Below are 27,016 nucleotides of genomic sequence, written 5' to 3'. Positions count from 1 at the left end.
TCCCATTTGAAGCCAATGTAAAATGCCAATGAAGGCACACTTGTCGCACATTCTATATGAATATATAAATGTTATGGTGCTTGGCAACCGTAAACAGTCTAATAAACTTGATTTCTTGACAGAAGAATTGGTTATTCTGAATTTTTTAATTTTGATAAATGTTACTATTTATAGAACATGTGTCTTCTAGAACCGTTTCTGCCATTGGATAAAAGCAATAAACCATGAGAGGCTGTGTGTTACAGTGGTTTTACCGTGGTTAATAACACCACCTATCTGTGGTATAACAACTGTAATGCATGGCCTCTGTTGCTTAATGCTTTTATTAAAAGACACCTGAAGTTTATATTCAGGCATCTTGTGCCAAATTGCATGACTTGAATAAATCAAATCATAATCATGTTGTTCCACTAGTTTAATTTGAGAAAAATAAATATTTGGACAAGGTAGGTCGATTTTCATTTCCGCTTCATAAAACCATGTGATGTTTTGGTAGATTGCAGGTATTGTGAGCTGTTCTTTGTGTGACCCATCCGCCTCCATCTTGCCCACCTCAAACTCACGTTTGACGGTGTTGTTGCTTGTCTTTTTTTTTTTTTTTTAGAGGAAATGGAACACCATATCTCTGCCATCTCTCCAAGATCTTAAGTTAGAGTTCATGCTATATGATTATTCTAGCTGACGATGTTTTCTAGCCTTTTTTTTTCAGATTCTAACGTTGTATACATTTCATTGAAGGTTTTGAGTTGTATTCCATGGTTCCTTCAATCTGTCCCTTGGAGACCCTCCATAATTCCCTGTCTCTGAAACAAGTGGATGACTTCCTCGCCTCCATAGCCATATCCAATGATCCAGTCCTGGAAATGTCGCCATCCTCGCCAGGTACGGTCGAAACAACATGGGCTGACTGCCACCGTGTCATGTTTACTGTACATTTGTTTGAACCAGTTTTTATTTGTGTTACCCTCAGCTCTGCCCACAAAGAAGGCTCCTTTGAACACTTACACTCCAGCAAAAGTTTTGCCCTGTCCATTCACACAATTCCTTGGCAAGAAGACATGCTCATCGGAGAAGAGTCCATCAGGCATGTTGGATTTACTGTATAGAAGCACTAATAAAAAATAACTACACAAAACCAGTAGAACTTAGCTTTGTATTTACAAAAGCTTCATATATAGTCAGGGCTCCAGACTAACACTAGCACCGGTGAGACTAAGTTCTACAGATGGAGGCAGCAGCACCTCATTTAGTAGCGCTGGAGGGTTTTTTTAAATCAAAGGTTATTTAATCATAAAACTACTTGTTTTGATATTAATAAGTGCAGTTACTAATAATATAGCATGTTTGTTTATTGGAAATTTGACAGTAAAGCACTGAACTGAATTAATATGCAGATAAAATCAACTTTTATTAACAACTGTAATGTGCAAAAATCTCCTTTTTATTGGGAAAATTTAAATATTCTACTATATTCTTATTAAAATGTCCCATTGTTCTTCTATAGTATCTTACTGAACTGACCGACAGCTTCAGTGGTTATAAAAGAAGCGCTCTTTACTTGCTCGTTTTCTGTGTAGTTCAGTCACAAATGGAAGAAAAGGGTTTTTTTTCATAAGAATATGTGTCTTCCTACGTTTTTCCATTTATTATTAGGGAGTGGAAATGACTAATAAGTCAAATAAGTGCTCCTCTGCCGCCATCTACTGGTTATTGTGAATTTCATGTCTTTAAAAAAAGTTTGTTTGCTAGGACGTCTTAGTTTACTTTTAATCAACTTTTAATTTTGCAAATCATCACATTAAAAATAAAACAAAAAATGGATAATATTTAGAGCTTTGAAGTGCTGGAAAAAGTTTAAAGTGCTTGAAAGTCCTTAAAGAGTGCTTGAAATTCACTCTTAAAAGGTTGTTTACAGTTCCTACATTAAAATCCATGTTAAATGTTGGTGATTTGTGGATTGAAAAGCCTTCTTTAACTTGTTCATTCATGGCACAATGTTACTCCTGGTTTCCACGTCAACACTGTTTGATCTGATATCTGTGGTTAATTAAAACAAAGAATTATGTGCTGAATTTGAATGCTTGCTACCTGATCTCGCAGTGCTGTTATTAATACTGCAGTGAGCGCTGTGTTGTAACACCCCCTTTTCTTTTTAGGTGTTAACCTGAGGGGGTTCAACAGGAATTCGACTGGTACTGAAAGATACACTTCACTCAACAAATATTCTTTTTTCTCTATTTTATTCCACACGTGCATATATATATATGATTGCCCCAACAAAAAACAATATACGGAAACAAGCAGTCTTTGTCTCAGTGTGAATGTGACAATATAATGAATGAAACTTATCGTCAATGTCCAGTCTTTAGATGAGTTTCACTGATGATGGAAGTTTACTGAGTGAACGTTCTCCCCATATTAGACATTCTCTGGTAGAACCATGCGGTTTCCCGCTACCAAACTGAACTGTCTTGTTCGTGGGATATCAGGTTTATATCTCGTAGCCACTGTGCCCTAGTGCTCCAAGCGGTATTGCACGTAACCCAGACCTCTTTTTAGGCAATAGCCAGAAAAGAATACAACAATAAAACCCAGGTAACGTTTAGACCGTTACAGTGTAGTGATGGTGTCGTGTGATGGAGATCTGTGATGGCCCTGATCTGAGCTGGACTGTTCTCTCTATTATTGCTCCGAGCTGATAAACGGTCCACGCTACGTACAGAAATGCGAGCTTTTATCACTTGGACAAGTGGTGTGGCACCAGTGCGACCTCTAACGAAATGAAATATAGTGAATAAATCTGAAAGATAATAAATCTTATGCAGTAAACTTAAACAAATAGAAAGTTCATAGAGAAGTCACTAAATTCACTGTTGAAAAAGTGTGAATCAGATTTGGAAAAACTCTCTCAAGACACTCCATTGTGCCCTGTTCCTTCTGTTTTTCACCTCTGTATATATTTATTTTCCTACAGATCAGGATGACTTTCCCGCCAGAAAACCCAGAGCAATTTCAGCAATTGTTCCAGAGCACAGTGCAAGTTGTGGCAAAACCTCCCAGCCAAGCTCAGAGAGCAAGCAGCTCAACCCTGCTCCACGCATCTCCATCACTCTGCCAACTGAATCTCAGGATTCCTCCTTTAAAACCCAACAACTGTCCGGTGTCCCATCCAGTGGCACACCAGCACATGAAGTCCCTGCTCTAGAAAATAAGAGTTCTACCAAAACCATGCCAGGCTTTTACACATGACATCAATCTGCAAACCACCACCTGGGAAATGTACATTACATCACAGTACACTCGCAAACCAGGACACAACTAAAGCAGATGACCACATGCCATGGACCTAGCGAACCAAAACAGGATTTTTGTTCAGACAGTTTAGATCAATTCTTAGAGCATGTTACAAGCCTGACTGTTACTTTTAGTGACAAGAATTAGTCATAATTAGCCGTACCTTCTTTTTATTTAAGGGAACATCTTACTGAATGTTTGCTACCAAAACAGTCCACTAAATGATATCACGTTGCAATTACAATCATATCGTAGGCTTATTTAGCTCTTCCATTCATCTTGAATGGTTTGGTAATGTGTTACATTTATCTTGTATATCTGAATGTCGAAATGTAAAAGCTTGCATAGAATTTACTTGTCATAGTATGACATGTTACTGCAGCTGGTTTTAATTCTTTTGGAATATTTAATGAATACAGAACATTCTGGGGCCTCATCAAATAAGGTTCTAAGTGATATTTCATGTTTAGAAACATTTTTAATGCATATATTTCATTACAATCAGAATGTGCAATTATTTCCCTCCACTATAATGGAAATCTGCCTTATGTTAATTACTTTTACATCAAATTGAAAGTAAACTAAATGTTGTGAATATTGGGAATAAACTTTGGCTGATGGTATTTTTAAGTTCATTGTGAAATCAGAACTACATTGCACATTTAAATCCTAGCAATGGTAGCCACCACCTAATTCTCTGGTTTTTACTTCGGGAAGGGGACGCATTTGTCAGAGTGTTCCAAACGAACGTGAATAACTTAACCCATTCACGAAGGGCCATTCCAAAGGTCTGTTAGCACAGGGAACATGCAATGGTCACTTCAAGGAAGTTACTTAATAATTTATGTTCATGTCCTGCCCTTCGGAGTGATTGGGCATAGGGATGCCCACTTTCAAAAGGAATTTGCCAAATTTACCAAAAGCAGCACAAAATTAATGTAACGTTGCAAACAAGCAGAGCCAATGATAATCAGGTGCAGGTAATCCACTAACATTGTAGGTGCAGCAAAATATAGAGTAAAAATAAAGTGGATTGGCAAACGAAATGTTCGGATAACATCTCACTCTGGCATTTCAAATAATGTATCATAAGGGAAGGAATATCTTTCCCTTCTATCACGCGCTCTCGGTTCTCTGCAGTTCCTCCTCCTGGCAGTGACTAGGGCAGCATGTCAAGTGCTAAATGGTTTATGCTTTTTTGGTGCGTTAAATAATGGTACAAATACCACTACATTGACTACTACCACAAACTTTTGTAAACCATGTTGCATGATTCGTTTAAATGCACTCCTCCCATAAATTTTGTGTCTGAAAGGGAAACACCTACAAATGCATATGCAATAAGGTCAGCCACAAAAATGACCCCGTACATGCCTTTTTAAAGCTAAATTTTCTCCCTGTGTCTTTAGTAAATCCTGACAGTATTTTTTAATGCCAAAAGAGGGTTTGCACTGGCACAAGCTGTTAGTAAATCTGGCCCTTGTATGTCTCCCTAATCAAACACACCTGATTCCAATCATAAGCTCAATAGTAAAGACTCCAAGGCCTGAAATGGGTGTCAAAGACATTCAAAATGTGCATTGTAAGGGGACTCCAGGAACAGGTTTGAGAAACACCGAAATAAATATTTTTCAACACCAAAATGTGTAGGACTTTTATTTCTGTATGTCTTATATTGGATTATGGAAGGTGGTTGTTGCATAGGCTACCCGAATGAAGTCTGACAATTGCAGAAAGGTTGAAAAGTAAGAGGGATTGGTGATGTTAGACAAAAAGGTGAAGCGGTTTCAGTTTACTTGTGTGGCGCCATAAAGTGAGATAAAACCTACTTTGGGGATTTAGGGATTTTGAAGATGTGTGGATTAAACGGACACTCTGACTTTAGCCTAGAGCTGGGCAACTCTGGCTCTGTTTAGCTTCAACCCAGATCAAACTCATCTGCTCGTAGCTTTCTAGTATTTAGCTTGTTTGAGTTTGATCAGGGTTGGAATTAAACACTACAGGAAGTGGATCTCGAGGGCCAGATTTTCCCACCCCTGTGTTAGTGAAAGTCCTAGAAAATGTAAACGCTTGCACGGATATCATATTTCTAGTTCGTTTACTTGACAAGGATGAATCAATAACAACGATACCAGCGTACTTAGTATGTACTTGAAGTATACTAGGGTGGGATTCATATGGTTACAATCTTTCAAAATAAACACAAAAAATATGTTTTTCTCATTATTCACACTTAGCATCACATATGCTTCTATTCAAGAAAAAATGTATTATTCAACAAAAGTTACAACATCCTCCCACCCGATGAACTAGGTTCATCTATAGGCTACCCAAGAAGTTGCACAGGTCTTATTAACACACCACCTGATGAAGTACAGACACTGCATGAATGTACCATACTATGGAAGTAAAATAATGGCTAATGTTTTTTAAACAGAAAAGCCTGTTGAATTGTACTACTTGGAAAAAAAATAGACAATGCATTAACCATGCTTGCATTTTTTTGGGAAGAAATTCAACATGGTTGAATATTTAAGCTGTGACTATTTCAATTCAAAATATTTCAAACATTTTCATTAAAAATTCAATTGTATTTTTAAACAGTTTGAATATTTTGGAAGTGAAATATGAAAAGTCCTTTCATATTTCACTTCCAAAATATTCAAACTGTTTAAAAATACAACCTATAATATTCAACAGGCAATTTTCGGTCCATTTTATTTCGCTTTGCAAATTCACTTCCACAAATACAGTGGTTCAAATTCGACAGTAAATTCAACGTTGACATCCAGGAAAAGCAGTAGATTACCGAGCATGCTCTCCATCTGCTGTTAGTCGACGTCACCAGCAGGGGGTGTAAGCGCGTGTTGTTGACGAAGACCGAGCAACACTTAGAGCAAGCCATTCATTCATAAAACTCATTTACATCAATTGAGGATGCATTAAGTTTTTGTGATGATTATCTGGGCCAGTATATATGTGGATAAGATGATAAAGACACAAAAGCTGTGTCTATGTTTAATTCAATAACTTTCCTTGTTACTTTCCCTGTGTAGCCTTAGCCTACATGTTATCAGCTTTCTCTACCATGAATGGGATTATTATCGGTTTCCGTCAATACCTCATCATACTCAAAGATTCCCCTTCCATCGGGACAAAACGCTTAACGTAGCTTAATGGACTAATACAGTGATAAAAGACCAAACTCGCACCTTATTGGGGATGTAGGCTGTACTATAGGCTACATGCAAGCAGATGGACTCAGAATATGAATTTGATTCGCAAAGTTTCATGCTGAGTGTTTCCCAGTGATATACTGACATATCAACTATTGATCAATTAATACTAACACTTTCTCTTCTCTTCTCTTCTCTTCTCTTCTCTTCTCTTCTCTTCTCTTCTCTTCTCTTCTCTTCTCTTCTCTTCTCTTCTCTTCTCCATAAGTAGGATATGCCTAGATGTACTGCATCAGACTAAACTGGGAAGGGTCATAGCACTTGCATATTGTTGTTCTATTGTTAGTTTAACTGTTAGTCCCTTTGGATAAAAGCATCTGCTAAATGACTTAATGTAAATGTAAATTTGGCTCGACATTGGCACATATTGGGACCGTCTCTAAAGTTGCATTCATCATTATAGCAAACGTTTCTAACTTCAATGGAGGGTTTTCACTACACGTCATCAATCCGGAAATCGGTCATTTTGGAGGCACTGAACGTAAACAATGCCACTGAACTGAACGGACATGCATATTTGGCTGATTATTGCTGCCAAAAAATGGTCGTGTTTTGGTCTGTATTAATTGGTCGCACCGGGAAAAAATATTTTGAGTTCTATAGACTGCAAAAAAAGTTAAAGAGAAGAGTGCAAAAAATGGATGAAAGAAGGCGTTTGTGGTTGAGAGAGGCACAGCATTAGCCACATGTGTAAATGAAGCGTTTTTCCACGCTCTTATCTGCGCCGGTTTTAAATTATGTTTCAAAAATAATCATTTTCTGCTTGTCCGACACTTTGCAACAACACAGCCTTATTTCGGCAGCGACTTTCAGCATGTTCCCTATAACAACGTATGACGTTTACATTTTACGTGGGGTGAGAAAGTCACATACCACGCGAAATCCGATCAGAGCGTTCAGACTAAATCGGATTTACTGATTTGTGATTTGAATAGGATTTCAAATCACATATGGATGTAGCTAGAAATGGATTTCATGTGCTTTTTATGGACTGACAATCTGAATGTAGCCTATGTTGGGATAATAAATAGAAGGACGAAACGCGGTAAGGGCTAAGCTAGCTCGTTCAGATCTTTACCACAAATTAACTTTAGTTCGTCAAAATTCCGTGTTCTTTCCTGCGTACTAAGTCCTTCTCTATATGATTTTGCTGCTTCCATGTGTTTTTTTCCGTAGTTTAGACTTCATAAATTAATGTAACAATGTGTTCAGTAGTACACATCCGAGTATCTCCAATATGGCCACACATCCGGGTAACTGACCAAATCGTGACATAGGTGCAAACCCTCTATAGCAAACTTCAATTTATTTGAATAAATATCAAAAATCTAAAAGGTGCGCATTATGCCTGACACCTACATGAACACTTTACAGTTGGCTTTATGACAAATTCATTCTCTTCAAATGCCATTGAAGTTAGAAACGTGCATTCCAAACTTTAGAGACTAAATGTGCGAATGTCCAATGTCAAGCCAACTTTATGCCAGTATATCACTGGGAAACGCTCAGCATTAAACTTTGCGCGTGAAGTTCATATTCTGAGTCCATCTGCTTGCCTGCGAGTTTGGTCTTTTAAATCACGTATTAGTCCATTAGACTACGTTAAGCGTTTTATACACTGAACAAAATCATAAACTCAACTCTTTTGTTTTTGCCCCCATTTTTTCATGAGCTGAACTCAAAGATCTAAGACTTTTCTATGTACACAAAAGGACTATTTCTCTCAAATATTGTACACAAATCTGTCTAAATCTGTGTTAGTGAGCACTTCTCCTTTGCCGAGATAATCCATCCACCTCACAGGTGTGGCATATCAAGATGCTGATTAGACAGCATGATTATTGCACAGGTGTGCCTTAGGCTGGCCAAAATAAAAGGCCACTCGAAAATCTACCACAGTGACTTTATATGGTGGTGCTTCAGTATATCACGTATTAGTCCATTAGGCTACGTTAAGCGTTTTATACACTGAACAAAATTATAAACTCAACACTTTTTTTTTTGCCCCCATTTTTTCATGAGCTGAACTCAAAGATCTAAGACTTTTTCTATGTACACAAAAGGACTATTTCTCTCAAATATTGTACACAAATCTGTCTAAATCTGTGTTAGTGAGCACTTCTCCTTTGCCGAGATAATCCATCCACCTCACAGGTGTGGCATATCAAGATGCTGATTAGACAGAATGATTATTGCACAGGTGTGCCTTAGGCTTGCCAAAATAAAAGGCCACTCTAAAATCTACCCCAGTGACTTTAAAGGGTGGTGCTTCAGTAACTCTGTCCCTTGGCAGAGGTTCAGTAGTTTGCTGAGCTGGTTTTGTAGTCAATCTTTTACAAACATGTCATTCTCCTACATTTTGTTCCACAAGCTGTTGGCCATGCAAAATCCAATATTTCTCTATAACCTTAAACAGTGTATCCCTTACAACTGAATGCATCATTCTATCATGATAACCTTGAACTAGATATTCTGAGTATCTTTGCTTTGTTCTCTGAAACTGAACTCGGACTGTTGTAATCATCCACAAACATTAATGAGTCAATTTTCATCTTAGAACGGTTTCAAATCCTTGATTTTAGAGTCTTTGTCAATCATTGGACCTATTTTGAGCAAATGTATTTCCTTATGAAACTCTTTTCCTGAGTTGCCTTTGCCCAATACATTTCAGCTGCAAGTAGTTCTTCTGAGTTCGCCAAGGATTTTAAATCTGGATCGGGCATTGCATTGGTTATGAACCTATTTATCCATGCAGTTATTCGCAACACAGTCTTCAACTGCTATATTTCGCTAAATCCAAAAGAGGTTCTGTTGGTGCAACACCACCAAACTGCACGGTGACCTGAAACTCAGACCTCAGTTCAGTGTTCATTTTAGCAACACAGTTTTCCTCGGGCTCTTCCGAGCGAGCTGAAACTGAAGAAGCCGGGCCAAACCACCAAAGTTTACTCATATCAGATCATCTGCACACTTTCCTCGAGCAGCTGAATCAGCTGGATTGTCTTTACCATTACAATGTGACCACGATTCAGGGTTTGTGAGATTCTGTATCACAGCCACTCTATCCACTTGCAAATTTGATTTTTCTACATCTTCAAGGGATAAAGCAGATTATGGCCTATGTCGTATGAAACGCAAGTATCAAACGCAAAACGCAAGTAACTTTGTGGGCGGATCTCATTGCTATTATACCGGCGGGGTAAATTACTCTTGCGCCCGACACAAATCAAAATCAAATGCTACATTACTCATAGGTGTGGTTTGGGCATAACGTGATATAAACCAATTAGAGCGCCATCACACATTCCCTTTAAAAGCAGGCGCGCTTGTTCCATGGTGGATTGCTATTATGATGGCGGATTTGCCAGACGCACGGCAGGAGCGGTTCACAGCCGAGGAGACCGACGTTCTCATCAGGGCCGTAAAAGACAGAGAAGTGACATTGTATGGGGATGGGAGAAACTCAAATTAGTTTCGGTTAAACAAGCTTATAATAATCGGGGTAAATGTGTAAGCTAGATTTATGCCTATTTTTTCACATCTTCATGGAAACCACAATGATTTCCCTTGTGTGGTAATATTTTTCCTTGTATTTATGTATGGTTTGCAAAAATGGTAACTGCTGCGTCTGTGTAAATGAGAGAAGCAAAGTGTATACGCGTTGTGCACACGCTACATTATGTCCAAGCATGCGCCCTTAAAATAGCATCTGAATAACGCGCCTCTGACTTTAGACTAGGTTTTTCCTGGTCTGTGGCGGAATTGTTTTCTGAAACTCCAAAAATAGCACCAGGGAACGTTTGTGCAGGAACACGCCGCCTCTTTTTGCTGAACCCCCCCCGGGAGCGCAAGTTCATTCCCTAATTTAGCGACGTGCGTCTGTGGAGGGAAAACTCCGCTGTGCGTCAGATGCAAAATAGGAATGATACATGCTTCGGTGTACAAAGTCAATTGCGCTGGGTGCAAGATAGGGCTTTATGTCCTGTTCTAGCTCTGATTAGAGCTCCCATTAACTCTAAACATGGTCAACTAAGCTTCTTCACTGGAGCAACTCTTGCCTTTGATCCTACAAAACTGAAACAAGGTACACTGACAAGAGAGCGCACGGCTCAAGCTCGCTTGAAACCACACGCTCACACAAAGACAAGACAATACAGGAGCGCCAGGACTCACAAAACCAATAATAAACTAGACCAATGTGACAAAACCCTGACAATTACAGTACCGTGCCTCTTTCTTTCTAGTATTTCCCAGTGCCAGAAGTTTAGAGATGGTAGCAATATGACAAGCACCCTGATAACAATGACAGTGTTGAAGATTGTAACAAACCTGTCTCCATACCGCGTGATGACCCTGATCTTCAACCAGATGGATAACTATTGTAAATGTTCCGATCCAATCTGATCTCTGACCTGTAATACTGCCTGAATCATAATCATACACTGTTCGTCCGTTGTCCAGAGTGGAACTGGCCCCCAACTGAGCCTGGGTTCTGCTCCGAAGCAGTAGTGTCATTGGTGTTAAGCACTGTGAAGCCAAAGGCTAAAGGAAAAACAACTGTGCTGCTTCAAACAGTTAAGGCATGGATAGAGGGTCCGGCAGGAAGGAAATTAGTACGTTGTTTTTTGGATTTTTGGATGGAGGCATTTAAAGAAGCTTTGTGCAAGAGAGGCTAGAGAAAACACTAGAATTACCAGTGCTGAAAAAAGAGAAGCTCCACAGTTTCGGAGCTGAGTGTCCTGTTACTACAGAACGCAACATCATGAAATTGACAGTTAAAAAGTGTATGAGAAGAATAGAAATTGCAGCAATAGGGACTCAAGTCTGTACTGCTGTTATGAAAGTTACTGGAGAACATGTGCAAACGAAGTTTGAAGGATTTGCAACTTGTGGATTTTTTTCTCTGAGGACACTAATGATTCTAAGTTTTCAGCATTAATAGGAGCATACTACTGGTGAGTGGTATCAGGTAGAGTCAAGAGATTAACCGAATCTCTTGTGCCCCTGTAAAATATGTTTGGATAGACTGTACAAGCACCAATTTCCACGTGAGAGTAACAGACACAACCAGCATGCAAATTTGTATGGAAGAAGATACACAGATTCCAAAACTCTTTGGGAAAACTGAACAAGACGGCTGAGAGTCCAGAAGAAATAAAGCCTTACATCATTTTAACCGGACAGTAACTTTTAAGGATGGTCGTTTTCAGGTTGATTTACCCTGGAAACCAAAAAAACCAGAACTACCAAACAACTTCAAGGTGGAGAAGCTGCAGAGAAACCTAAAAGCTGACATAACCTTTTACATGAAATACAGAGACGTAATACAAGACTACAGCAAGACATTTGTGAAGATGTTCCAGCCAAAAACTCACAAGCAGAGAAAAAACTCACGCGCAGAGAAAACAGATGCTGTTAAATACTATTTACCACATCATGTTGTGCTTAGAGATCGGATCTCAAGTGGACAGTGGTAATACAGGTGTAAACGGGGTCTAAAACGCTTTGAGCTTGTCCAGTTTTGACCACTTCCAGAGGTAGATGAAAACGCATTCGAAAGGATTGCTTGTGTTCTCTCACTCATGTGTTCGAATGTGTTCAGACAGCCACAAAAGACTGTCTAGTTTCCGACTACTGATCTAACGCATAAACATTATGGGAAGCGCTCTAGCTAGATGGGATTTAAACTTTGATGGCTGGAGACACAAGTTTGGTTTGAAGATGAAAAAACGTACCAAGCACAATGTTCTCTCACCATTCCTGATTTCTAACACACACTCACTGTGTCCGGCTGGTCTTCAGCTGTCAGAGCAGAAACTATCTGATCCTCTCTGTGTGTTTTTCCATCATCTCCGGGCGCATTCATATATGTAAATAGCACAAGATTATATTGTTTCCATTAGATTGAAAAATCTGAAAAAGCCCATACATTTACCCAACCATAGACCCTCCCCTCTAAGAATTCAGGACAGAAGTGGTTTAAAGTGGACTAAGGAGACGGATTAAAACACCAGGTGTAAACGGATGTGCAAGCAAAAGGGGTGCAATCTTGATAAGAATAAGAGCCTTCAGTGATGGAAAGTTGAAAGGAGATGGTTGTAAACTGTGGTCATGTCTCGTAAAGCAGCACCAGCCTGGTGTTTGTGCATCAGAAAAGATCAGTGTTGTTGAGACGTGGCAGCTCTGCTGAATGAGGTTAAATTAAATGTCGGACTATGTGCTTCATTACTCTGAAACAATTTTGGATTTACAGCTCAAAAATGGTGCAGTAATTATACATAATTTATAAATAATTATAATTAAATGGCTTTTAAATATAACACTTAAAATTTTCTAATTTTAGTTCCAGGTTTTCCTGATTCTTCTAAGAAAAATACTATTTAGTCTTTTCTTTGCAGTTTTAGTTAATTTTAAAAGCCAGTTGTATCTCATTTTGAATAACTTGAAGCCTTTTCAAAGCCGCTGAGTCCCCCTTCTGGGCCCGGGTCCCTGTTTGAGAACCACAGCTTTATATAAGAGCGTCCAAGCCTCAACACATCACGTGACTGGATTCTGAGCCCCAGTGGCTCGCCTCACGTGACTGGTGTCGTCACCACTCCTCTGACAGGGATCTCGCCTATGGTTCGCTCAAGCACAGGTGTGCAGTCTTTCTGAACAGGTTTGATTTTACACCATTTCCTTCATTACATTTCTTCACTGCTATGAATAGAGTGTTGTGTGTGAGCCGCGCTTAAGCCGCGGTTGTACACCGTTAAATCCCAGTGTTGCTGTTGTAAATCGCGAAATGGTGGCAGTGACACAGCCCAGAATAAAGATAGCGTATGGAGGACGGGTTTCTGCTGTACTGGATTTAGATATCACTCGATTTTCGGCGATAAAGGCGTTTTATGGTACATATGATGGCGTTTTTTTTTTGGTACATATGGAGTTCAGCGCAGTATTTGAGTCTCAGATAGATGTCGAGCATCATCATCTTCATCAGGAGAAACAGGATGATTCTGGCTGACTCCTCTACTAAACCCTCAACATTATCCTTTATCATCATAATTATTCCTTCTTTTACATCAACATTAGTCTACAGTGTTTTAAACTGGGCATATGATTTTTACCGAAATGTTTATATTTGATTACTATTTTTACAGTAAAGCGTTGGACTGGGTTTATTCATGATAATGTCTGGCATTAAAACAAACAAATTTTCCATTTTTTGTACTATACAAACCACTTCTGTTCTGTTTGAGCTCAGTGGAAGTGCAGGGCCTTTTGTTTAATGACTGAATAGTGGATATACTATTCACTATTTTAACACAGATTTCCTGTAAGATTTAGGAATGTCACAGTGAATAAACTAAACCTAGTTGCGTGGACTGAAGGCTAGGACTGATATTTTATATGTATGCTTAATATAGGCCTATATACATTCCCGAACTGGCATTTCAAAACTCTCTTTGTTTTTGATGGGACCTTCTGTCCTTATTTTATTCTAATGAACTGGGTTTGGCAATAAGATAATGTAGCCTAAATGTTAACTACAATTCAATGATGGCATTATCATTTCATATAATGTTTTGATGATTAGTAAGTGCGTAAATATGATCTTAAATCTTCTTTTATTAGCCTAAATTTTTCAGCTCACACTTTAGATTAGGGTACAAATATTCACTTTTAACTAGTTTTACTGCATATTGACAGTAAAATAAGGTAGTTGGGTAAGGGGAAGGGTTAAGTGATGTAGAATATGGTCATGCAGAATAAGGCATTAATATGTGCTTTATATGTACTAATAAATAGACAATATGCTATTAATATGCATGCTCCTCTTTTCATTCATTTATTTATAAAGAATATCTTAATACAACAGCATTTTGCCCAAAGTGCTGTACAAAGATAGAAATAAATAAAGCAGGTGATAAAGAAATAACACCAATTCAAAGTAAACAGAATTCAGTGTAGAATATGCCTCAGTACCCTGTAGAGTTAAAAGCCTGAGATAATGGATGAGTTTTTAACATTTTAATACTAGATATATTTGGAGCCTCTCTAACATGTAGGGGTAAAAGATAAGTTTTAATCTAGATTTAGGAACAGTTATAGCAGCTGAGAAGAGCACCTAACAGACCTCGTAGATGTGTGCTGTTTTTAAGGACTGCTAGAGAAGGTGGTGCCAACCCATTTAATGATTTTAAAACAAACAGGACAAGATTCAATTCGGAAACGTACTGGCAAGTTGCAACCAATAAAGATAGAATCGTTGTGTTTTTGCGTACCTACCTGTCGGCATCCTAGCGGCGGCATTTTGGACTACCTGCAAATGAGACAACAATGACTCTGACTCCTATATACAGATAATACAGATATATAGAATTACAATAATCAGGCCTTGAAAAAATAAAGGCATGAATGACCTTATCAGGGTCCTTAAAAGAGATAAATGTCTTGACTTTAAAATTATCATTTGGTCCAAATTTAATAATGTCTGTCTGTTTTGTTTTTGTTGAGTTTAAAAAAAGAAAAAGTTAAAGAAATACAGCCTTTAAAATAATTTAGACAGATTAAAAGTGAAGTTAGGGCATTCTTGTTATTCTGTTGCAATGGTAGATACATCTGTCTATCATGCTAATAAGCAGTTAGTCAATAATAAATATATATCTAATCTAAAGTGTTACCGATTTTTGTAAAATGTAAAAAAAAAGAAGAAAAGTATTCATCTCAAGTGAAAATAGGATGTTACACTATTCAGCCCAACCAAATGTAAAGTTTTTCTTATCTAAATAGCCTAAATCTCTTATCTAAACACTCATGAAGCTTAGTGGGCCCACTTGACAAAAAATAAGTAATATTAATAAACGCATCATTCATGCAGTCTTCTTGGTTAGATGCAATACAAAATACTGCTTTACAATACCAAGAATCAAAGAATACAAAAAACCCATATCAGGTTTTATTTTAATTTGAGTAATTAATCTCTTATAATAATAATAATAATAATAATAATAATAATAACAATTATTGTTGTTATTGTCATCATTATTATTTAATAAATACTTCTGAATAATACTGTACAAAGCAAATGAAGTTTCATCAGCATACCTTGCAAGGCATGAATCTGTATTTAGAACGAGCACTTTGATATTTGCATTATAAATGTCACATCCTCCGGTTGGATTGCCCTTGAGCTCTACCAAAGGGCACTCCTCCTACAAATACATTTCCCATAACCCATTTCCTGGACTCACTGTGGTTTGATTACTTCCACCTGCATGTCATTTGCTTGTTAACGTTGGCCTATATAAGCACTGTGTTTCCACACGCTTTTTGCGAAGTCTTGTTTGTGTTACACTGCATTTCTGAGTGCTTTCTCTAGTTTCTGATCTTCTTTCAATGGCCCAGTCAATGGCCCAGGCCCAGTCCCAAATGAGTGTTCCAGATGTAGCCCAAATAAACTGCACAGACCATAGGTAAAGTACCTCGGACGCTAACTTATCTGAGGCGATTTAATGCTAACTGTTGCAGTGCCACTGCCCACAAACATTGATGCTAAATAGTGCTAACTATGTGAAATAGTAGTGGAATGTCACTTACCGGAAAAAATGGAGCGAAGTACTCCTACAGTGTCGGTTAGTGCATTTTATAGAAGAGCAACCCATTTTATGTAAGATATTTCAATTCAAAGGTTCAGAAATGATACAGAGGTGGTATGATGTGTTGTATCAGACGTCAAAGTTCAGAAATTCCACTCGGCGGAGCCCGTTATCAGCTGTCAATCAAAGTTAACCACGCCCTTATTTGTCATACAATTTATATCTAAATATGGTCTAAAGTAACGAGTTAGAAAAAAATTCAACCCCCTCACAGTTGTCAGGCACTCGGAACCTATCGAAAAATACAATAAAAGTTCATGGGACTAACCTGTAAAAACATGAATTTATGCTGTGAAAACGGACATTTTAACATGGGGTCTATGGACATTTGCTCCCTTTTGGGACCTGCCCCTAGCGGATTTTCGATGTATTGCAGTTTTTCGCTCTTTCGGGTAGGCTTCATTTTTCAGATTAGAATGTTGGTTTAAACCTGTAAAATAAGCACTTTGCACTATTCACGCGTATTTTTACTGACTGTGTTCTGAGTCATATTTGAGGTGATATGTTACAGAGTGCATTATGTTCATGTTTAAACTGAGTGATATGGAATTGAATTCGAGTTACATTGATTTTGAATGCGTTAGTGATAGTCATATACAGCTTCTAATTAGATATTTTGCATTTGCTGTATGCAGATTGTTTTTTTTTTGTTGTGCATATTTTGCCACTGTTGAGAGAGAGAGATCCTACGGCGAGCCAGTAACCAGCGATTCAGTGACTCAGCGATCCTGGAGTGTGACTGTAACCAGTGGCCATCAACTCGCCAAGCTGGTGGACTGCATGTTTTTGGAAACATAATACAGATAAGATTTATGAGATCTCCAACGCTATCACACACTGCCCAGGTAGTGATTTAAAACAAGGCCCTTTATTCAACATACTACACAGGAACTGAATTGAAACTCAACTGAGTCGAACATTGAACTAATTGACTGGACTGATTTTTTCTTTTAACTGACTGACTATTTTGGGGAAATTTGTTATTGTTGTTTTCTATGTGTGTTTCACAATCCTTGTGGAATGTTAAAATAAACAGGACGCGTTGGACGAGGATTCGGTTAGAACTACAAACACGGAGGACGCGCGAGTCCGGCGGTTATGTAGAGAGGTTTAGATAAAGGGGTTAGAGTGATTCATTATCAGTATCTAACCTGACGAAAATGTATTTATTCAACGTTGTCTACATTATATTGCATCTGCAGCAGCATTGTGAACTTTTGTAAAGATATATTTAGCCATTATCTAAAATGCATCATTATATTCAAATTGCAAACACATGAGGAGAGTCTCCGCTTGAAAGACCCACGACTGGCAGATGAACTCTCTGAAACGGTAGGAAATCAAATTAGATTGAATGGAGGATTTTAACCGTGACAAGATGATTGACAGGACAGTTTAACGGTGACAGGATGCTGCACGCAACAGATCTGTCCGTAAAAGATGACGTGATAGTATGTCCCAAAGCTTGCCTACTCTTTTGCTACACATAGAAAGAAAAAACTCTTTTGCTACACACATTTGCTACATACATTTGTATGTATGTACTCTTAATGTAAGTATGTACTTTTTCTTCACAAAAAGAGTACATGCTTTTAGGTCGTTGTATAAGAAGGCGAATTGGGACTGAGCCCATGGTTCTGATCTTCTGCCTGGTTTCCTAGATTTCCCTGTTTGCCCTGTGTTTTGACCATTTTCCTCATATGTGGATTACGATTGTAGATCTAACCGTGTGTCAGAGCAGTATGCAACGATAAATACACTAGTAATGGGAAGTTCAGATCAATTTTCTGACTCTCTCGTTCGATCTGTTTATCGAGTCATTTCGTTTTTTAAGTGTCTTTAAATGTTCCCAAATTCCCGAACACGTTCCCAAATTCCCGAACACATCCACCAATTCAATCTTGGATGGTATTCTGAATTAAGAAATCATCATAATACAGCCAAAGATAATTTACAGGGAAAATAAATATTTACCTTCCAAATCTTTCATTCATTTGTCATGTGACAGATGCAATGAACGAATGATTTTAGTTCATCACTAAAATACACAAGTGCAGTTACTAATAATATATTACATATTTTGTTATGAAAATGCACATTCGGCAGTAAATCACTGAGCCTGAATTGGGATGTCGATGTTAATTTACTTATAATATAATTTTAATATATTAACATAGGAAAAAATTTAAATGCTCTGACAGTGTGATTTAATTGAGACTCGACCTTGATTCTACTATATTTGCTCATAATTTACTATTATTCTTCAATCACACTATTCATTTAAAGATAAAAACACAAACATAATAGTTGCTGCAATTAGATTTAGGTTCATTTGGCATAATATTTATTAAAATAATTCGAAAAAAATTATTTGAATATAAATCAATTTGAGGGGAAAAAATAACTTTATAAATAAACAGATTTGTACTTCAGACGACTGCAGAATTGTAGAAGCTTGTATTTAAAATTAAGAAGCTGTTGAACATCATAGAATGACAACTGTCCTGGCATAAACCCAGTTCATAAGCCTGTCATTTAGTTCAGTAAAGTCACAATTATTTCTGTAGCACTTTATACAGTACAATACAGATTATTTCAAAGCAGCTTCACAGTAATAAACTGGAAAACCAGTGTAGGAAAACAACAGTGATGTCATTGTCCAGCTCAGTTCAGTTCTCATACAACAGTGTAAGTCCAGTCAAATCAACAATATTGCCGAATATTAAGTGTCCTTAATAAGAAAGCCAGAGGTGACAATGGCAAGAACCCAAACTCTATCAGTGACAGAAATGGGAACCTTGGGAGAAACCAGGAACAGTTCTCATCTGGCCAAATGAACGAACGCAGTGAAATACAAATACAAATCACACTTTGTGTCTATTTTTATATTTTGTAGATTATAGTATCTGGTATAAAACATATGCCGAATAAATCTGCATGTCCTGCAGTCATGTCTGTCAGACTTTCGATCTGTAAGGACTTGATTGGTCCGGCTTGTGTTTCTGACCCACCGCAGCCTCCATCGTTCCCACAGAGACACAAAGTCCTCTTCAAATGTGTTTAAAATCTCGTTAGATATCTTTTGCCACGTCACTGGCGCATCATCATCATCATCGCCAGTAGAAATGCTGCATCATCTCAAACCAGTGGCTGAGGCCCAAAACCTTTCTTTTACAGCTTTTGGAGGCATTATTTCACGTCAGAGTGAGATCCATGTGCTGGATTCAAGTTCAGTTTCATTCTTCCTGATCCTATATTGTTTTCTTTTTTGTTAAAATTACAGTCAGCATTTGTAATTATTCTTCAATGTTTTAATATGAAGACCCAATCTCTGTGAGTCCTGTAGACTTCATAATATCTCTGCGTGTTCTGCCGCTACTGGATCACGGAACAGATGCAATTGCTTCTAATTTAATACTGGTAGAAGAGTAAAATTTTGTATTTGTTGATCAACATCTACATATGACTGTCACAATTGGTTTTTAGAGTACATTCACGTGGACACTGAACTCAATTTGAGCTCCATTTGCACATGGTTTGTCTTAAAGCATATTAAAAACACCACATAGACATATAAACAACATTAAAAGCTTGATTTTCATCACGGGGGACTTTAATACTGCACTAATATACGTGCTAGACAACATTACAAATATATAATTTTTTTCTTATATGTATACATGCATGTGTGTGTATTTATATATACAAAATAATTATACACATTGCACACACATATATTATGTAAACACAAACTTTTATTTTGGATGCGATTAATCGCGATTAATCTTTTGAATATATCTAGATCTAAATAGTTACAGAGGATCACTCATCTCGTATCATTTTACGATGTTATAAATCGTCATATTGTCTATCCCTAAAACTTGCTCTTTGTACAAAAGAGTAAAATGTTTTGTAAAACTGCTTTGAAACGTTATGACTAAAGGGTCGTTAACTCCAAGAACGATAACTATAACGATAACTATACGCCCACACCAACGAACGATAACGGTCTGTTTATTCTAAGCTCGCGCTGTAGTTTCAAAGTGTGTACAACATCATTAAACATGTCTTGCTGTTCTTGTTGCATTTAACCAGCAGATGTTTTGAGTGAAGCTAGTGTAATCAATCTAATAATCTAACAGTGAATTTAGCTGACGTAGTCAATATAGTGGAATAAAAACAACACCTAGTTTTTTTTACGGCAACTTCAAAGGAAGCAAGATAATGTTGTCGAAACGAGCGCTGGATACCTGAGGTAAAACTTCTCACCAGTTACTCAGAGGGTATGATTTTTTTTTGTTTTTTTGAAAAGGTGCTTGACTTGTCAAACAGTGCTGGATTTTTCTGGACTTCTGTGATTAGCTTCTCCACAATGTTTTCTGCCATTTTAAATGTGTGAGCCCTTAAATTAGAATGGATTCCGAATTAGAATGGATTGGCTGTCAGTGTTTTATCGTTCAACAACTGAAGAAAAAAAAAAATCGTTCCGAAAGTGATCCCAACGATATTGTTTCTCTATATCGTTATCGTTATAGCTGTGGTGTGAACTCTGCTATTTTTTAATATTGAGAGCAATTTATAGAACTATCTTTATCGTTATCTTTATGATTTACGTCCTTGGTGTGAACGGGCCTTAAAAGTACTAATTTTATTTGTAACAATATATATTAGGGCTGGGACAATAAATCGAGGCATCGCGAATAATGGATTGATTCCAATTTTTTCCGAATGCATCACGAATCGATTCTGTGCTTAGTTTTTAACAGCAGATGGCGCTCTAGGCTAGTTTTTAATAGCAGATGGCGCTCTAGGGCTAGGCTAGTTTTGCTCACGAAGGCTGATTCTGAGAATGTACTACTTGCACCTCAGAATACTTTTATGACATTAGATTAATGTCAAGCCCACTGCAAACACCCTTGTAATGTGCTTCAACCTTTTCCAACTTTATGAATGATTATATCATAGAAGGCTCAAGTGGTGTGTCTAAGGCAGTGGTTTTCAAACCGTGGGTCGCGAGAATAAAAAAATGGGTCGCCAGTGATTTTAAATTTAAAAAAAAATTTAATTCAGTTTTCTAATAATATTAATATTAATACTAATAGCTTTGATTAGAAGTACACTAAAAACCATTCAAATTCATGCAAAATAAATAATCCAGTGCTTATAAATATAGTGCTTATAAGCCCTAGGCAACACAAAACAAAAAACCTTGACGAAGCAACGAAACAAACTGAACTGAATGCTTCTCCTGACATGCGTGTTGCCCTCTCGTCCTGCGAACCGGCTTGGGACCAGATTATGCAGAATAAGCAGGCCCACCCTTCTCATTAATATTTATATTCACAAAACACGCACTCGTTCGCTCCATCCGCAAAACACACACACGTTTGCTCCATCGGCAGCAACACACAAACACTCGTCGTTTCTTCCGCAACACACTCTCGTTCGCTCCATTGGCAGCAACACACATTTCAGATCAATATATTTGTTTTCCTTAAAATTGTAATTAACACAAATTTTATTCTCATTTGAATTAGAAATATGTTTGCTTTTAAACTGTGTGTGATTTTGGTTGGGTGACAGTTGTAGGTTAAGTTTGACAAGAGTTTACAGTTTGTCAAAAGCACAATGTTGTGTTTTATTGCGAGTGTACACAAATATAAATAAACACTTTGCAGTTTGAATGATGTCCTGTATGAACAAAGTGACGGAATATGCTTTTGTTTCCAGTGCGCGCCTCACACACACAAATACAACATTCCAGGCTTGACATCGCAGCCTGTTCATTATAGCCAAAATAAAATATGATAATAAAATAGTCAACCTAATATAAAAATCACACTGCTCTATTTAAATAGTCAGTAGTACAATTCGTACCATTCAGCGTAAGCACCGCTCAACTGTGATGTTTCCAAGCACATTTTTGCGCATGTGAAAAGGATGATTTTTTTTTCCTGTCGATATTGCAACGTGAGTGAAGTTGCTACAAAGCCTATTATAAAGAATAGTTTACCATCAAATACATCGCGAATGTTGAAACTTTTAATTCTAATGAGAGTTACGTGAGCATAATGCCCCTTACTTTTACTTTCACTTTAAATTATTTTGTTTTGGCTTGTTTATAGTTATTTTTTTTTAAATTCTTGTTCTGTTCTGAATATTACTTTTAAAGAGTTTGTTGTGGAATATGTTTTGTGTATTTTTTAAGCATGCAGCAAACGATAGGCTATTAATTGTTTAAAATTCCTGTATGTAGGCCTATAGCTTGATCAAATTATTTCAGAATCGCCTTTTGCGTTGCAATCGCGTCAAGGATCAGCAAGTGCACGTGCATCATCAAAAGTGGTTAAAAAAAGTGCTGAGCTGATTTTTTTCTGCGCACAAGCCAATGGGTTGCGTCTAAAAAAAATAAAAAGGGTCACTCTTGAAAAAGTTTGAAAACCACTGGTCTAAGGCATTGGAAGCCAGCAGAGTACAGATGTTTCTAGAGCACACAGTGCCCTCTGCTGTTAAAAACTAAGCTCAGAATCGATTCGAGAGAGAATCGCGATGCATTCGGAAAATCTCAGAATCAATCTAGAATCATTTCTTAATTCACAATGCATCAATTTATTGTCCCAGCCCTTATATATATTATTTATTCCTCTCTGTTTCAGCCAGGTCATGTCACTGAAGATGGAAATGGATGCCAGTGGATCGTCCAGGGCACCCATATCCGTTCTGTCAGCCGCTGAGGTCAAAAGCACCCTGAAGCCCGAGCCCGACAAACCCCGCTGCTCCAGCACCCCCTGCTCCCCCATCAAAAGTACTGTCTCAGGATACCAAATCCTTCACATGAACTCCAACTATCTAGTGGGCTTTACCACTGGCGAGGAGCTTCTTAAATTAGCCCACAAGTGGTCTAGTCCTGATAGCAGCAACACAGAGGCCTTGCCCAGCCCCATCAAAAAGCCTGTGGATGTAAGTCTGCACCGAGCCTCGCGGATCTGCAAAGCCAAAAGCCGATACTACCAACCGTACGACATCCCAGCCATCAACGGGCGCCGGCGCCGGCGCATGCCCAGCTCAGGAGACGGCTGTCTGAAGTCTCTCGCCAGCGGGGAGCCCGGCAAGACCCCACACGGCCCGCTGCCCCTGTGTCTGCTGAAGGGCAAACGCGTTCACTCCAAGTCCCTGGACTACCTCAACCTGGACAAGATGAGCCTCAGGGAGCCGGCGGACACCGAGGTGCTGCAGTACCAGCTCCAGCACCTCAATCTGCGGGGCGAGCGCGTGTTCACACGCAACAAGACATGAGTCCTCAGACGCCCAGCACTAACACACTCAGTGTAGGGCTTGATTTTTACCACTCTCCCCCACTACGCCATCCATACACCACTGATCTTCTGTGTGTGAGGAAACTTTAAAGGAGTAGTTCATCCGAAAAGACTAGTCCTGTCATTATGTGCTCACCCTCATGCTCTTCCACACTGTTAGTTTCTGTTTTAATGGAACAAAAAAAGCTAATTTTATACAAGGATGGTTCTTGGTGACCATCCATTTGGATCGTGTGCTATATTCAAAGTGTGCTAAAGCCATATCGTAGATTTGTGCAGGGGAACAGGCACAAAATTTGTTACTGAAGCTCTGAAATTTCATCTGCATCCAGAAAAGAAAGACTTTGATTTCAGTCTGTCACACAAAACTATCAAGAGAGTTTGGTAGACTTGGAATATAGCAAAGTTATTGCATAGATTTGTAGCATAGATACTTATATGGTAGGACTGCACAACATTTGAAATAAAACCAAAATCACCATATGGTTTAGTGCGATTGTCAAACGCAAAGGCTGCAATTGAATCAAATAAATACTTGTGTTTCAGAGTGAAGCGTGGCACTGTGTTGCTTTACACGTGAGCAGCTCATGATCTGGTGTTTTCTGCATCTGCTCTGAGTTTGAGTCGCTTTCACGTGCGTTTGGGAAGCCAACCATCTTCACAAACCTGTAATGTGAAGCTGTTGACAACAAAAGAGAAGCTCCCAGCAGGTTTCTGCGGTTTTGCCAGAAAAAGCTTTTGAAGAAGACTTGAGACAGCCATAAATATTAATATTGGAATTTATGGCTAAAATGTGCAGTCCTACAAAAAAGTTCAGCAAACATGGAGATGTTTTTATAAATCACATTTTAAATCGCAATCTCTGTTGTTATCAGAAAAAACGCAATTACATATTTCATGAATTGAGCAGCCCTATTATCTGTGTTTTTATAGAACTAGTGTCACAGTGACAAAGTCATTGTGAACTGACTTCGTATGAAAATGAACTGCATTAACCCTTTCCCCCCTTTTTTCTTATCTCCTTTTTTTCAGTTTGGAAAGACATGAGGGTGAGTAAATAATGACATGAGAATGAATCCTTTATCCCCACAACGAATTATTGTAAAAGTGTGTTACAGGGCCATACATTCATTGCCATGGTGAGGTTTTTTAAGATTAGCAATAAATGGTGTGTCTTAATTCCTACTGTGTGTGTGTGTGTGTGTGTGTGTGTGTGTGTGTGTGTGTGTGTGTGTGTGTGTGTGTGTGTGTGTGTGTGTGTGTGTGTGTGTGTGTGTGTGTGTGTGTGTGTGTCTTTGGCAGGTCCTCACTTTCTGAGAGCCCTTTAAAGGCGGTTTGAGGATCAAGATCTGGTTTTAGTGATGATGTTATAATTAAGTTTAGGGTCAGGGTTCAGGTCAATTAATGTCCTCATAAACATAGATGTACGTGTGTGTGTGTCTGTGTGTGAGAGAAAGAGAAAAATTATACCTTTGTAAATTAAGTGTGAAAATGGCTGTACTGCAAAAATGCATTTAGTCATTTGTTCCCCCTCAACATCCAGTTGCACGTGTGTGTTATTCTGCTAACATTAGTAACTCATGTCAGGTGAGGATCTTGACTGTTACGCAATCCGGATGTTCTTTAAAACACACTCCGATAGGCTTAGTGCAGGAGAGGCTTTTCCTTGGAGAAGCCAAGCTAAAATTAGCATATAGAAACCATTAATGGCCTTTTCATTTCTTTAATCAATATTTTACAGGAGACTCACTGGATCATCTTACACTGAATACTATGTTATTTTCTGGAAGAAATGTTTGTTAATGAAGGTTGATAGTGCACATGGTAGATAACATTGCTATAAAACCAAAGTCCAGGGGGAACTTGATTAATAATTTTTGGTCAACAGACAATCTTTCACCGTTTCACGCGATAAGCACTGGTAACAGTTTATGGGATCTTATTTCTCCATTTTCACAACAATGATTAATGTGTATCCATTTGCTCTTTTGAGTTTTTTTTAAAAATCTTTATCATGACGAATGAAGATATATTAGTTCCAGACATCGGGATCATGTTTCTTTAGGATGTTTATTAGTTGTTTGATATTTTTCCTCCTTTATCTTTTTTCTTCTATATCTTTCTCCTGTGATTTTAATTAATGCATTGAACTGAATTGCTATAGATTTCACCCTTTTCAATATTACAGACTGTATTCTATAGTTTAGTTTAGTCTTTTAGGTCATCTATCTAATCCAGTTGAACTATCCTATTGTTTCACTGTTACATTCAGCTAACTGTCTGTGGAATATGCTCTAAAAAGCACCTTAGATTAATTCATTATATTATTATTAATTGTGATGTGTTGGTGATATTTTACTACAGTATTTCCAAAGGTTTTTTTATTTTCATAATGGTTTTAATTGAAGCCTAATTAATAGTTTTGTTGTATAGTTTTCATGTTAATGTGCTATGAATTCCTTGGACTACTGTTAAAAATTGATTTAGTGACATTACACTATTGGGACAGTGTAATTATTTATCTGCACAGCAACACATGTAGGCTACAATAATTAACATAATATGAAAAAGATCTATTTACAATATTGAAAAAAATATTAGGCTTCTTATAAGGTGAACTTTCAAGGAAATCGCTTTTAAAAACACCAATGATTCAGTTTTCCAGTTTTGTATTTGCATTTCTTTTGGGCAGCAGTCAGCCAGCTGTCAATCATCCCGTCTGAAGTGTTTTCTGCCTGACCCAGTCATGTCCAAAGTACCAAAAAGTGAGCGGTTTGTGTTTCTGCAGGCAGGCTCGTGACTGGCCGTCCTGCTGAGGCCTTTATCACGGACGATTGATAAGGTGTGTGTTCATACACTCCGTGATATATCAGAGCCAATGAGGGTAAACACTTCAGCTTGAAAACCTGTCATGAAAAAGTTAAAGGGTTGTATTCTCCTATTTTTTCAGATATGTAGGCTAATACTAATAATAATTTAAAGAAAGGCTCCTGCCTAGAGGGATACATCATAATTGATTTCAGCACTTGTAGATTTTAACCTGTTGATGAATAAAATGTGTCACTACTGGCTGCAGTGCCTTCAGTAAGAAAGTACATGATTTATCCAGAAGGCATGTCTTAGTTTATCTTAGAATACTTGAATGCACATGTAATATTGTTACGTTATCTTCTATTCTGAACATGTTCAATGCTTAAAATGTTCTTTTACCCTCTGCAATGTTTTTGTCTAAAGTTTGAGTTTTGTTTGATATTAATAAAACACCGTTCTTTGCATTATTTATTTCTTACATCGTGTTACCAGGGAAAGCATGATTGAAACATTTATACTTTGAATGCAATGCAAGTCACTTTGGATAAAAGTTTCCTGCCAAATGCATTCAAGCTACAATATGTAATTTTTGTCGCCGCTAGGGGTTAGATAACCTCTTACAATAACAAAGGCGTTGGTTGATGAAGCATTTATGTGTTTAGGCTTATATGCAGAATTATGGAACTTGTCGTCATGCTTAAAGGAGTGGTAAAATGCC

At 37.9% G+C, this 27,016-nt stretch overlaps 2 protein-coding genes across 22 annotated transcripts in view; both read left to right on the top strand.

The window, feature by feature from the left end:
* Positions 1-3,917, top strand: part of ppip5k2 (diphosphoinositol pentakisphosphate kinase 2) — a 56,413-nt gene extending 52,496 nt beyond the window's left edge. For 10 of the 19 annotated variants that reach the window (XM_077243362.1, XM_077243360.1, XM_077243358.1 and 7 more), the window contains 4 exons: positions 739-882; positions 971-1,084; positions 2,157-2,192; positions 2,975-3,917. In XM_077243362.1, the coding sequence (XP_077099477.1) occupies positions 739-882; positions 971-1,084; positions 2,157-2,192; positions 2,975-3,249 (569 nt within the window). In that variant the 3' untranslated portion in view covers positions 3,250-3,917. The remainder of the gene's footprint in view (positions 1-738; positions 883-970; positions 1,085-2,156; positions 2,193-2,974) is intronic. The other 9 variants (XM_077243364.1, XM_077243361.1, XM_077243359.1 and 6 more) reach the window with 1 other exon arrangement.
* A 9,188-nt stretch (positions 3,918-13,105) lies between these two features.
* macir (macrophage immunometabolism regulator) lies at positions 13,106-26,762 on the top strand. 3 transcript variants are annotated; one of them, XM_077243343.1, is made up of 2 exons: positions 13,106-13,188; positions 22,828-26,762. In XM_077243343.1, exon 2 carries the CDS (start codon positions 22,835-22,837, stop codon positions 23,465-23,467), a length of 633 nt encoding a protein of 210 aa, XP_077099458.1. In that variant the 5' UTR covers positions 13,106-13,188; positions 22,828-22,834; the 3' UTR covers positions 23,468-26,762. The 3 variants fall into 3 exon arrangements, with proteins under 3 accessions (XP_077099458.1, XP_077099459.1, XP_077099460.1); XM_077243344.1 differs by having other exon boundaries at positions 13,119-13,167; XM_077243345.1 differs by lacking the exon at positions 13,106-13,188 and adding an exon at positions 16,807-17,016.
* The last annotated feature ends 254 nt before the right edge of the window (positions 26,763-27,016 follow it).

Source organism: Siphateles boraxobius, unplaced genomic scaffold (assembly GCF_051911475.1).
Source record: "Siphateles boraxobius isolate OS27281-9 unplaced genomic scaffold, OSU_SipBor_1 25, whole genome shotgun sequence".
NCBI classification, from domain to species: domain Eukaryota; kingdom Metazoa; phylum Chordata; class Actinopteri; order Cypriniformes; family Leuciscidae; genus Siphateles; species Siphateles boraxobius.
The sequence above is the reverse complement of the archived record's forward strand: the minus strand, read 5'-3'. Positions and strand labels throughout refer to the sequence as shown.